Here is a 14,248-nt window from a genome sequence, read left to right as displayed (position 1 = left end):
TCTATAGGTAGAAAACAGTGTTTTATTTGTTGCTTGCTTGATATAAATTTTCTTTTTGAACCTAAGGCATCTTTTGTTGGGTAGCCCCTTGACATTAGGACCATTTATGAATGTTTGATTTTATTCAGTACAAGTCAAACTGGCAGATTCTGACCCTTTGTGAAATTTCCACAGTGTGTTTACTGATATATATTACTTGTGCCTAATACTGGGGAAAATATTTCAGGAATGAACCTCAGTGAATCAAAATGATGGTGCTTTATGCTGTTTTAAGGACATATAATACTTAAGCAGAAACAGTCTTTTAACTATACTTCATGGTTATCCTACTAGAGCATAAAATATGTATTAGTCTAGAACACACGATGCTGCGAACAACAATAAAAGTGAACAAAAAATTATAACTTTGGGACTAGAAACACAAAAGATAATTCTATGGAAACACACTTTATTTGTTTAATTGACGGTCTTAATTAGTATGAAAGATTGTTTATATTTAATCAGAGAAATCTAGGAAATTTGGTTTGAAACACCAATTTTATAAGTATGAAAACAGGCAAAAAAAATGTTTGCATTTTGCTATTTGCCTAATCATCATTCCAAGTTTAATTTGGAAAAAAAAAAAAAAAAAACAGAACTACAATGAGAAAAAATTAAATCCCAGTGTATTCTTTTGCATTTGCCAGCTACTTTAAAACACAGGTAACATGAAAGATAAAACACCAGTGGATTCAGTAGCAACTGTAAACATCTTGCTTTTGCCAGTGACTAAGGACTTCTTTTACCATTATCTTATTAGTTTCTGTGGATTGAGAAAATAAATTTATCTTTTAATACATGTCAGAAAATATGAGACCTGTGCATGACAGGAGATTGCAAATCAGTGTCCCCTAAGAGATATCTGAAAAAAAGTACAGACTCAGGAATTATTGGATTCCATAAGGATCATAAAAGTTACTAAGCAGATGATAATTGGAATCAGGTTTTCCTGTGAGCTCCTCTTGTAGAATCTCAGGTCACATACAAGGAGATAGAAGAATCTTTCTCCCATCTTGTCTTTACCCACACCCCATCTTCAGCATCATGGCTTGAAACGTTTTGATTTTTTAGAGTAAAAATAAACATCAGGAACTCTTTGCAATGTGAGGGGAAATCACAGGACCTTTCTTTCAGCTTACAGCATATGTTCTGCCTCACTCCATTCTGCTTCTCTTTCCAACTACTTCTTCTGTAATCATAGCCAAAGGCTGACCGTGCCTATTTCCATATGCTTGGGAAGAATGCAGATAGCTAGTGTAAGTAGTTCAACTGCCTAGGGAACACACCTCTCTTATCCCTGATTCTTTTTGACTACCTTCCAGAAATCAGACCTTCTCCTAGCAGCATCTCAGGGAATGAACAGATTGTTTAATTTTGATATATGCTTGCAAGCATTTGGCAAGATCCAGCCCATCCAAAAGAGGATCACATTGTGTAAATATCAGCCCTGCACAACTGCAGCTCACTCTCCCCAGGGGGTAGGCTTGCTTTTTGGGAACTGGTGGACTCAGATGAATAATTTCTAGATTATTTGAAATGGTTTAAGGTGAAGTTATTGAAACTGAATGAGTTAAAGCAGCATGTTTTTTGAGGCAGGACTGGCATTTAAAGAGATTATTACATTCCTACTACTAATTTAATAGAAACAGACATTTGTCCTTTGCAGGTAGACTTTGAGACATTTGACTCTCATTTTAGGTGAAAAGAATAATTTTCAATTGAAGTATGGCTATGCAACGCTGAGTATCATAAGCAATTTCTAACTAAGAAAAACCTGTGTCAGTCTGAAGTGGAAGTGTCTCATTTAGGTGTTAGGCTTACAGTCCTAAGAGAAACCGTGAAGTGTCACTGCTAGCTGGCAAACTGGCTGTTTCAACTGTAAGGCCCAAAGAAGTTTACTGATTTTTTTAATGCAGTTCAATGATTTAATTAAAAACCTCCCAAAACTCACATCTCCTCTTCCCACCATGAGAAAAAAAAAAGAAAAAAAAAAACAAAATAAAAAGAAGAACAATTTTAAAAACCCACTACCCTTATTTTCACCTTAACTTGTGAGAAACTCAATAGTTTGAGCTTCCAGGTAAAACTTGTGTAGCTCTTCCTTTTGCTTCTGCACTAGATATCTTAGATTCTGCATCTTGTGTATTTCAACAACCTCAGCCAACTCATTTCATTTTGCTTTAGTACCGTAAGAAAGCCTACCAGTGAAATAGAAAAGCTTTCACAAACAAAAGGTCTTCAAGGATCTAATAAGAAAGTAGGATCTGTAAAACACAGAGTGACTAAAAGGCATCCTGTGCATGAGTGTATGAAAACCAGATTACTTTTTCACTGAGTGCTAAGCACGAGCCTTTCAACAACTGCATTAGGCCCACAGTGAGATCTCTGTACAAAGGAAAATCCAGCTGCTGATCTCCTTGGGAACAGGACAGAATAAAAGGATGTGGCCCACCAGATTTTGACTGTAGAGCATTTTGGTTTAATGCTTGCGTTCACCTGCATGTACTTGTTGCTGGTTTTATTTCCTTTTTTATCTTTGGAGGTATTTGAAATGTTTTTTGAAAGGTGAGGTAAATCTTAGGAAGTACACATGAATAAAAACAGAGCTTTTTGGTATTTCTTCACAGTATGCTGGTATGAAATAAAAATGCCAATGATCAATCAAAGGAAAAAAGATGCAACTATTAGTATTGTTATTTTTTTTTTTAATATTTGTGTGAACTACATATGAAGGTTTCCTCCCACTGCATGATAATGTGCAAAGCAAATGCTTACAGTGTACACTCACTGCAAAATGTTGGTGTATTTATTAAAAAAAACTCCACATTGCCATCAATGTTCAGCCCTGGATAGCAGTTTGGAGAGAAACTCCCAATATTTGAACCTTTCTGTTAAAATAGAAATTAATATTCTCTCTTGTTGCAGATAAACTGGAATGTAGTACAAAATAGAAGCTTATACATATTTACTAGGGACCTAAAAAATGTAAAATTTTCCTTTTTTGAAGTAACTTTCTGTGGTCTCTAATTGTATTTTATGGAGTGTGTTTCCATGATCTGTTGTTTTCAAAAAAAGTCTGAAAATGACCAACTTATGTCAAAGCAGGTTATTCTGGTTTATTTTCCATACACAAAAAATCAGCCTGTTCCTTGAGGTTTGAAAATTATTTTGCGGCTGTTAAAAAAATGGAAAAACTGAAGAATTACAAGGAAAAATATCTTCTCTCCCTCTCTCTTTGATGATGTTCCTCTTAGATTGTCTGTTGTAGTGTGTTCTAAGTTTCTCAGTTTGCTCCCCCATTTTATGTACTGTACGCTCCTTTGTTCATTGTAAATGGTTCCTCTCTCCCCAGTTTTTCCCGCCACTGCCTCCTTGTCAGTTAAGTTGCTTAGTTACCGTGCTATTTTTAGTTGCTAATGTTACAGTTTGTATGACCGCTCCTCCCTCATCCCACCTTATAAGTAGATGTTATCTCCTCCCTGGGCACAGTCAATCACCCCCCACTCCTCCCAGGTTTCGAGAACCTTCTCCTCTCTGGGGGTTGTGGTTGGCTGTGGTCCCGGGGCCCCTCCTTTACTTTGTATTTATTGGTTTCCGGTGCATGTCAGTTATGTTCAGTACCTCCCTTTGAGTTACCCCATTGGATAGCTGGGCTCCCCTCCTCTCTCCTCCCCTTCCCTATAAAACCTCGTCACTCCCCTTGTTCGGGGCCATTTTGCTGGTTGGTGCCCCTCCTTGTTGGTGCCTCCGGATCACCTAATAAACCAACTGTTCACCCCCAGCAAGTGGTCACCTCCTTTGTCGTCTCGCGTGCGCAACTCCGAGCTCTTCCACCAGCCCAGCCTGAGGCCAGGACGCCGAAGGGGGCTGGCTTCCTATGCGCAGGGGCGTTGGCCTTCTCACCCCTCGAGCTAGCCGGATTTAGGGCCGCGTATGCCCTCGCGCAGTGTGGCGCCCAACGTGGGGCCTGAAGTGGACCACTGACCACTTGGACAGCTGACCACCGGACCCTGCGGTGTTGGACATTTTTTTCCTTTGGACGCCGCACTACCTCAGGTAGTAGCAGGCCCTGTTTTAGGGGCAGCGCTCCCTGGGGATCGGGATCGGGACCCCTCGCACCCAGTGAGGACGACCCCGGAGACGAAGACCCCCACCTGACTTTTCTTTTGCTGTCGCCACCAGGCTGGTAAGATCGGGCCCCGCTCTGGGGACCTTTCCGACTTCCCCCCTGCCTTTTTAACCTTCCCCTAGGGGTACATGCCCTGCATTGGGGACCTACCCCCCACCCTCTTCCCCTGAGGCTCTTCCTCACCCCCGCGCCTTTTTTGTTTTATCTTTCCTGTGGGGTCGGTATCCCCAGACTTGGGGCCCGGACCCACCACCCAAATCCTTTTTCCCTTTTGCTGAAACCCCAGACTTGGGGACAGTGGGGGGAGCAGGGGCTGGTGGCGAGTAGCTTGTTGTTTTAGTTTTTGTTATTTTTCAGGCGGGTGGTTGTACCACCAGTGGATTTTCCCCCTTTCTAGTGACAGCGGTTCCTGCACTAGAAAGGTGCCATGGGTGCTGGCTTGGGAAAATCCCAAAAGGAGGTCTATTATGTTGTTAAAGGTTTGCTGCTTGGGGGTGGTCAGAAGGCCCCCAAGCAAGAGTTAAAGTTTTTAGTTAAGTGGGTCTTTTCAAAGTTCCCCGAAGTTTCCCCGGAACTTGCCAAGCAGCCACGGTTTTGGGCAGCCGTTTTGGCCAAATTAGAAGAAGCTGTAAATTCCGGGGAGACGAAATTGGCGACCGTGGCATTCTGGGCGGGCAGAGTGCTTGCGGCACTCCGCTCGTCAGGGGAACCTAAGAAAAGGCCCGCAAGTTTTGGTTTATCCCCCCGTTCCCCTCGTTCTGTTGCCCTTACCCCTCAATCCCTTCCCTCTCCCCTTAGGCAGGAGCCCTCGAGGGGGATTTTGAGGGCCGACAAGAGGCAGGGGGTCCATCCCTCCCCTGCTCCCCCTCGACCTGCTCAGCCTCCCCCTTCGAGGAGCCCTGGCCAGGTTCCTCTTCTTTCCTCACCCTCTACCCCAGTTCCCAAATCCCCAGTTGAGAAACCCAAGGTTGTTAGGTTTGTAGATGATCCGCAAAATGGCTCCCTGGGAGCCCAAGATGGCGGCGGCCACGTGGTCGTTCCCGCCAGGGCTCCTTCTTCTTCAGTTAACCCCTTCCTCCCTTGCCCCAACCCCTTCCTTCCTCCAGACCCAACCTCCTTTTCGGTTACCCCTCCCTCATATCCTCCCTCCGCCCCACCCATTCCTCCGTCCTCCGCCCCTCAATCAGTTCCTCCCCAAACTCCTCCCCCAGCTCAGCCCCCCATTCGCTCCTCCCCCGCTCCGCCTTTGTACTTCCCTCCGCCTCCGAGCGTCACCAAGGGGGCGGAGAGGGGTGGTTGGTCACGCCCACTCCCTCACCCTGCGTCATTGCCAGACCCCGCCTCAACCTCCTCCAGTTCCGGTTCCCACGCTCCTCCTTCCGGTTCCCACGCTTTGTGTTCCGGGGGGGGGGGGGTGGATGACCGGAAGCCAGAGCAGGCGCCCTTGTTGGAAGCCGCTCCGGTTACCTACCACCTGAGTGGGGAAGGGACCCCTCAGGCCCAGTGGGTGCCTTTAGCACAGGCCCGGATCAAGGAGCTGTGCAAGGCGCAGAAGGACTACTCCCGGGGGTCAGAGTACTTCCGGGGTATGCTCCGTAATGCCCTTGCACAGGGAGATCTGGTGCCGGCTGACCTGAGGGCCCTCTTCTCCAGCCTTGCAAGGCCCATGGAATTTAGGGTCTGGGTGGGGGAATGGAGGAGGGAGATATTGGAGGTTCTCCCAAATATGTGGGGGAATCCTGCAATGTCTCATGATGCAGACGGTCTGGTAATCACCCAGGAACACCTTTTGGGTGAGGGACAGTGGGCAGAGGGGGCAGCACAGGCGAAGGCCTTATTCCCCTCCCAGCTTGAGGAGACCGCCCGGGCAGCTGAGCGGGCCTTCTTCAAGCTGGAGGTGGTGACCTCCCAATGGGAGGAGGATGAGGTCCGGCAGGGAGCGCAGGAGCCATACATGGCCTTTATCGAGCGCCTCTACCGATATGTGGAGGCGCAGGCGCTCGGGGATGATGACAGGGAGAGGATGCTTCAGCGGATGGCATTCAGCAATGCCAACGCTGAGTGCCGCAAGGCTATAAGAACTCTCCCTCGAAGTCCCCGGCCCACGATAGAGGCCATGATTGAGGTCGTGGTGCGTCAGGTTTCCCTGGCATCACGGCCCAAGAGAACATCGGTGGCTCTTGCTGAATGCCCCGAGCCGGACTTCATGGAAGCTGCCCCCGTTGCCGGACCCCCAACACCTGGGTCCGGCAGAAGGGCATCAGCCACCCACCCCTGCCATCTTTGTGGCAAAGTCGGGCATTGGATGCCCCAGTGCCCGATGCGCCACGATTACCTGGAGTACAGGCGGAAGCGAGAAAGGGAAGAGAGCAAGGAGGAAAAAAACTAAGCAAAGAGCGCAGCCCCTCCCTGCGCGACGACAAAAGTACGGCGGGCTTTTCAACAACCTGCGGGGAGGGAGGAGACGGGAGAGGACCGCCGACCTACGTTTTGCCGGATTTGACATATCTTTCTGACGTGACCTTATCTACCTGTGGTGCTGTACCTGCAATTAACACCATGTCCTCTGCTTCTCCATACAGGCTGCAGCTGACTAGGGACCTTTACATCCCTAACAGTAACATCCAGCTGGTGTCTGTCGACCTGCAACATCCGGGTCGCTGGAGGAAATTGGGACGTTGCAGGTGGACTGTTGTCGGAGACACCAAGCACACACCGCGAGACATCCACATCGTCCCTGGTCTGGTAACTACCGACCGGGACCGTTTCGCGGTAGGGCTGTACTGTGTCCGACCCCCACTTTTCCTCCCCAAGGGACAGGTCATTGCCCAGGCCATTGCTGTGCCAGAAGAAGATCACCGGACGATCTCGTCGGAGAAGACATCGCCTCCGACCGTGGCCTGGGCACAACTAGTGGGGAGGGAAAAGCCCCGCCTAACCTGTCAACTTTCGTTGGGCGGGGACAAGAAGATAGTGAGAGGTCTTTTGGACACAGGTGCAGATGTGACGATCATTCCCTCTCGGGAGTGGCCGTCACATTGGGGCTTGCAAAGCGCTGCAGGCACGATCTCTGGTGTTGGGGGCCTTCAATTGGCAAACCAATCCAAGAGCATTGTACAAATTAAGGGGCCTGACGGGCAATTGGCCTCGATACGCCCGTTCGTTTTAGATTATACAGAGCCTCTCTGGGGAAGAGACCTACTGGCCCAGTGGGGAGCCAAAATTGACCTCCCGAAGGCTCCCCAGGTTTTTCGGGCAGTGGCCACTGAGGAGCGCCGGACCTGGAAGCTGAATTGGCTTTCTGATGAACCAGTACAGGTCAAGCAGTGGCCACTCAATAAGCAGAAATTAAAGGCGCTCAACGAGCTCGTTCAGGAGCAGCTACTGAAAGGCAACCTGGAGGAGACCATGTCACCTTGGAACTCCCCAGTGTTTGTCATCAAGAAGCCCAACAAGGACAAGTGGCGACTCCTGACCGACCTCCGCAAAATTAATGAATTAATAGTTGAAATGGGTCCTCTTCAGCCAGGGATGCCCTCCCCAGCAATGCTCCCCCAAAATTGGAATTTGGCTGTTATTGACATAAAAGATTGCTTTTTCCAAATTCCCCTTCACCCGGACGATGCTCCGCGCTTTGCGTTTACAGTTCCGTCCGTGAACTGTGAGTCCCCAGCCAAGCGCTATCATTGGCGGGTGCTTCCACAGGGCATGAAGAACAGCCCTGTGATCTGCCAGTGGTATGTCGCTTCGCTGCTGTCACCCATCCGTACAGCCCTCGGGGATGCCGTCATTGTTCACCATTATATGGACGACATCCTCGTGTGTGCGCCCGACCACAGTCTGCTTGCCCATGCGCTTGACCTGACAACCAATGCGTTGGTTGCTGCAGGGTTCGAGCTCCAGCAGGACAAAATTCAGCGGATGCCACCTTGGAAGTACCTGGGCCTTGAGATTACAAAGCGGACCATTGTTCCGCAAAAATTGGCTATTAGGACAAAAGTCCAGACCCTAGCAGATGTCCATCAACTGTGTGGGTCTTTGAATTGGGTGAGACCCTGGCTAGGCATTTCAACCGAAGACCTAGCCCCCCTTTTCAATTTGTTGAAAGGGGGAGAGGGGCTCAGTTCCCCTAGGGCTCTCACCCCAGAGGCGGAGGTGGCCTTGGAGAGGGTACAAAAAGCTATTTCGACCAGGCAGGCCCATCGTTACCATCCGGGCCTGCCATTCAAATTTATAGTACTGGGAAAATTGCCACACCTTCATGGCATCATCCATCAGTGGGACGACAGTCCGAAGGACCAAGGCTCAGGAGAGAAACTCTTAATCATAGAGTGGGTCTTCCTGAGCCACCATCGGTCCAAAAGAATGACACGGCCACAGGAGTTGGTAGCCGAACTGATCCTCAAGGCGAGATCGAGGATCAGGGAGCTTGCAGGGTGTGATTTCTCATGCATCCATATTCCAATTGAATTGGAATCGGGCCAATTAAAATTAAAGACCTTTGAAGAACTGCTGCAAACTAATGAATATCTTCAGTTTGCACTTGACAGCTACACTGGGCGCATCGCAGTAGATCGGCCGGCCCACAAATTATTTAATTCGGAGTTTAAATTATCACTAAAGAAGGTTCAGAGCAGGGAGCCGCTGGATGCTTTGACAGTTTTTACGGACGCGTCTGGAGCATCCCACAAGTCAGTGATGACTTGGAAGGATCCTCAAACTCAGCAGTGGGAGACCGATGTTGCTGTTGTGGAGGGCTCTCCACAGGTTGCTGAGTTGGACGCAGTTGTCAGGGCATTCCAGAGATTCCCTGGACCTTTCAATTTGGTCACAGATTCTGCGTATGTTGCAGGTGTAGTGTCCCGAGCTGAGTCAGCAGTTCTTCAAGAGGTCACGAACAAAAGATTATTTGAATTGTTGAACAGGCTCGTCGAGTTGGTCTCCCACCGCGAGCATCCATTTTATGTCATGCATGTGAGATCACACACAGACCTGCCTGGGTTCATTGCGGAAGGCAACCGTCGTGCCGATTCTTTGGCCGCGGCTGCTGTTTCGCAGGCCCCTCTCCCAGATGTGTTCGGTCAGGCTAAGATCAGCCACCAACTGTTCCATCAAAATGCGCCTGGCCTGGTTCGTCAATTCAATCTGACGCAGGAGCAGGCCAAGGCGATTGTGGCCACATGTCCCCAATGCCAGCATGACCAAATGCCTACCGTGGCCTCGGGGGTTAACCCCCGAGGGCTGGCAAGCTGTGAGGTATGGCAGATGGACGTAACACACATCCCATCTTTCGGTCGATTGTGTTACGTCCATGTCTCAGTCGATACCTTCTCCGGGGCTATCTACGCTTCTGCCCACACAGGTGAAAAGGCAGCGGATGTTCAGAAGCATCTGCTTCAAGCATTCGCTGTCTTGGGCATCCCTAGGGTCCTAAAAACAGACAACGGCCCTGCGTACACCTCCAAGGAACTGCGGAGCTTCCTGCAACAATGGGGAATAGTGCATAAAACCGGCATCCCTTATTCCCCGACAGGCCAAGCCATGGTGGAAAGGGCCCACCAGAGCCTCAAAAAGATCCTATCCCGACAACAACCGGCAATGAAGGTGGAGACCCCCCACGTCCGGCTGTCAAGAGCTCTTTACACTCTCAATTTTCTAAATTGCTCTTTTGACAGCCAAAATCCTCCAGTGGTCCGGCATTTCGGCAGTCACCAGCAGCTGCAGCCCAAAGCCAGGCCGCCGGTTCTTGTAAAGGATCCGGAGACCTGGCGGACGGAGGGCCCCTTTGACTTGGTGACTTGGGGGAGGGGATACGCTTGCGTGTCCACTCCCTCAGGCCCCAAGTGGGTCCCATCTAAGTGGGTCAGGCCCTTCGTCCCGAAGCAGAGGACCAAGACAGAAGCAGTACCACAGGTCCGGCAAGCGTGTTGGCGTCGGCGGAGGAAGCAACACCACCAACCGTCTTCCTTCTCTCCTGAGCTTCCCCCTGTTTCGGAAGAACCCTCTCCTCCAGCTTCTCCTCCACCCCTTGACCTCTTACACCATCTCTCCTCCTATTCCCCCCCAGCTCCAACCGTTACCCCTCGTATGTTTTATTTAAATTGGTTGTTTGGAGAGGAACCATTTCTGTGATTTCCATATACTTTTACCGCTCTCTTTTCATTTCAGTTGCATCTCCCCAAATGGCCCCCGCTTTGACAACGCTGGCTCCCAACCCTTGTCTGATGATGATGATGCTGACGACCTGCGGACTCCTCCTACCACCTACGGAGCCGTGGGTCATCCCCCAGCCAAAAGTCAACGTCTGGCGTGCCTTGGCTCAATCGCTAGGACAGGACAGCATCTGCCTGGACACCAGCGCTGCAGAGGACCCGATGTCGTCCTGCCTTGTGGGGATCCCTTTCTCTCCAGGAGAGTTCCCCCCTGCCTTTCAGTCTACCTTTTCCCCTATTTTGGCCCGGAGCCTTACTTTCCTACCTGGTTTTGAACCCAGTAACGCCTGGAGAGACGGAGTGGCGAGGCTGGATCCTGCGCCCTCCGAGCCCACAGAATTACATCTACTCGGTTCCGCCAATTCTACTATTTGTTTTCAGTTTGATTATACTCTTACCCCCATCGAGAAGGGCACTGAGGTGGTCTTGCAAGCAAAGAAAGAATATCAAGCGGACCGGTGGTGTCGGGCCGTTTTGAAGATCGTCGGCCCTACCACCACCAAGCGGACCCCTTATGCCCTTCCAAGGGGGGTGTTTTTGATTTGTGGCGACCGAGCGTGGGCAGGCATCCCCTCTGGTCTGGTCGGAGGGCCGTGTACCTTTGGCCGGCTGACGCTGTTTACCCCCAACGTCACCCAAATTATTAATTGGAAAAAGACCAACATCACATCCGAATTGGCCAGATCCAAAAGAGATCTTAAAGATCTCACTGAGGACTGTGATGATGAAATTACTCATTGGTCCCATTCAAAGTCGGTCGCCTTTACCATCTTGTTGCCTTGGGTATCGGTAGCCAAATCTCTAGGTGAATTGGGCCGCCTAGAGTGTTGGGTGGCTAAACAAGCCAATCTTACTTCAGCCGCGCTGTACGACCTCCTTACAGATGAGGAAATAACAAGGCAGGCGACACTCCAGAACAGGGCAGCCATAGACTTTCTATTGCTGCTCCATCACCATCACTGTGAGGAGTTTGAGGGCCTCTGCTGCATGAACCTGTCCTCCAGAGCCGAGGACGCCAGACACTCAATAAAGAGACTCCATGACCTCGTACACCAGGTCAAGCAAGAAACATCGGACTGGCTGGGGGACATCTTCAAGGGTTGGGGCCTCAGCGGGTGGGCCAGTTCAGTTTTAGAATCAGTTTCCAAGATTGTTTTGAGTTTGATTATACTTTTAGTTTTGTTCATGTTGATCCGCGGTTTGGTCCAAAAATTAATAGCCAGAGCCACAACTATGGCTGCCAATCATGCCACAATTCCCCAGGAGGAACTTTTCGAGCTGGAGGACCTCTCCTCAGAAGCCGAAGGAGCTGCAGACGAGGAGGGGTCAACTGAGCCGCCCCAAGAACATCTGTGGGCTGGCGAACTCCAGCTCGAAGAAGGCGAAGATTGGCAGGACCGGCCGCGGACATCTTCTTGTTGAGTTATACGGACATTCCTGTTTTCTTTATTTTATTTGTTAAGAAACGGGGAGATGTTGTAGTGTGTTCTAAGTTTCTCAGTTTGCTCCCCCATTTTATGTACTGTACGCTCCTTTGTTCATTGTAAATGGTTCCTCTCTCCCCAGTTTTTCCCGCCACTGCCTCCTTGTCAGTTAAGTTGCTTAGTTACCGTGCTATTTTTAGTTGCTAATGTTACAGTTTGTATGACCGCTCCTCCCTCATCCCACCTTATAAGTAGATGTTATCTCCTCCCTGGGCACAGTCAATCACCCCCCACTCCTCCCAGGTTTCGAGAACCTTCTCCTCTCTGGGGGTTGTGGTTGGCTGTGGTCCCGGGGCCCCTCCTTTACTTTGTATTTATTGGTTTCCGGTGCATGTCAGTTATGTTCAGTACCTCCCTTTGAGTTACCCCATTGGATAGCTGGGCTCCCCTCCTCTCTCCTCCCCTTCCCTATAAAACCTCGTCACTCCCCTTGTTCGGGGCCATTTTGCTGGTTGGTGCCCCTCCTTGTTGGTGCCTCCGGATCACCTAATAAACCAACTGTTCACCCCCAGCAAGTGGTCACCTCCTTTGTCGTCTCGCGTGCGCAACTCCGAGCTCTTCCACCAGCCCAGCCTGAGGCCAGGACGCCGAAGGGGGCTGGCTTCCTATGCGCAGGGGCGTTGGCCTTCTCACCCCTCGAGCTAGCCGGATTTAGGGCCGCGTATGCCCTCGCGCAATTGTCTACCATTTTTTGCTCTATATCCTATCCAGTAAAGAATCATGAAGTCTCATTTCACTTACATGTGATACACAATGGAAATAGAATAATTCAACCTCGTCCTTATTTACCTGGAGAGACATCAGCAAAAGAGAAATATCATAGCAAAACGTTATTTTCCTTTCAACTATCAAAATGTTCAGTGACAGAATGGCTAAAGTAGGCCATAAAAACTAATTCAGATAAATGTTGTTGTCTTGAGCATCTACCAACCATGGATAAAATTATCATTTCCACGAAATTCACATTTTCATCCCAAGTTCCTCAGAATGAAGACACAAATAGCCAGTGTAAATATTTTTGTTAGAAATTAGTTGTTACTGGAGAGACAAGTCTTATCTTTGTGTTTTAATTAATTCTTATCTCAGTTAAAACATAATTAGAAAGAAATCGTATTCTTGTAAAGTATCCTCTGATTTGTGATGCAACATGTAGCTTTAAGAGGAATTTTGTGAGCCACAAGAATTCCTTTGATTTATATCACATTCTTGTTTGTGAGTAGGGAGAGGATCATGGTTGATTTGAGTGTGTATTTAGAATCTAGGGGGAAAAAATCTAAATTAAAGACACTTTGCCAAATGAACTAATAGTGCTTGAAAAAATAGGCAAGTTTTTGTGCCCCACATGCCTTATGGCTTCTACATTTCCTTTTTTTTTCTTTAACAAATTGAAAATTCTTCTTTAAGTGAACAATGCAGTGAATAAACTGAATGAAAAAGTTTCTGTTTGATGAGGGAAGAATAGATTGCTCTTTATTCTTCTTGCCAAGGAGTTAATTACTACACTGGTACGGTTGGTTGTTAAGAGTTTTACTCTCAAAGGCAGTCTGCTACAAAACAGATGTGTTTTTGCCATCTGAGACAATAATAAGTTCTATGGGAAAGATTAAAGTAGCAAGCAAATGTCTGTTTTTAGGAGTTCCTTGACTGTATGGCTTTCACCATAAACTGGTAGCTGCATTTGTTTCAATTGGCACTTGAAGAGAAGTAAATTAAAGGACCTTGAGTGTGCAGGAGTGAAAGTGCTGTAATGTTGCAACTTGAGAGCAGTTTTTTCAGCAACCTGGGTGTTTCAAAACTGTAATTTTGATTAAAATATTGGCAGAATTACAGGTCTAACTAGCTCCCAGTGGATATTCAGTGTCCTAAAAATCTTATTAACTCCATAACAGCCTGCAGCTGAACAGAGCACTGTGGTATATGTGTCCTCCACAGAGTACTCAAAGAGAGATTAGAGGATAGTCATTAATGCTCAAATTTGAAAATAATGTTTCATTTTTTAATGCTGCACACATGTTCCTAGTCTCCATGCTGTACATTCTAGCTCAGTTATTTCTAACATGGACATAAATATATATATCAATATATTTAGATATAGATAGATAAATAGGTAAATAGATATGTATAGATATACGTATGTGTAGATATAGATATATGTATATATAGAGATATATATATATACACACATAATTTTATTTATTTCTCAGGAGTTGCATGACTTCCAGAGGTGAGTTTCACCTGAGTATTGCCATCCACTTCAACTTTTTTCGCATGTTTAAGGATTTTTTGAAAAACTATCTCTATGCCTTTCATATAATATAAAATTATGTATATATAGATATATAAAAATAAGATCCAATGGTTGCAGCCAGTGTAATGAATCAGGT

The 14,248-nt window shown here is 47.7% G+C and overlaps 2 protein-coding genes across 2 annotated transcripts in view; both read left to right on the top strand.

Annotated features, from left to right (window-relative positions):
• CNTNAP2 (contactin associated protein 2) overlaps positions 1–14,248 on the top strand; it is a 1,022,680-nt gene that overhangs the window by 391,542 nt on the left and 616,890 nt on the right. The window lies entirely within an intron of this gene.
• On the top strand, positions 3,306–12,527 carry LOC141729161 (uncharacterized). The gene is made up of 2 exons (XM_074541209.1): positions 3,306–4,225; positions 10,337–12,527. Exon 2 carries the CDS (start codon positions 10,351–10,353, stop codon positions 11,800–11,802), a length of 1,452 nt encoding a protein of 483 aa, XP_074397310.1. The 5' UTR covers positions 3,306–4,225; positions 10,337–10,350; the 3' UTR covers positions 11,803–12,527.

The sequence above is a fragment of the Zonotrichia albicollis genome, chromosome 1 (assembly GCF_047830755.1).
Source record: "Zonotrichia albicollis isolate bZonAlb1 chromosome 1, bZonAlb1.hap1, whole genome shotgun sequence".
Classification (NCBI taxonomy): Eukaryota; Metazoa; Chordata; class Aves; order Passeriformes; family Passerellidae; genus Zonotrichia; species Zonotrichia albicollis.
Note: the sequence above shows the minus strand (reverse complement) of the source record. Positions and strands in the feature narration are given on the sequence as shown.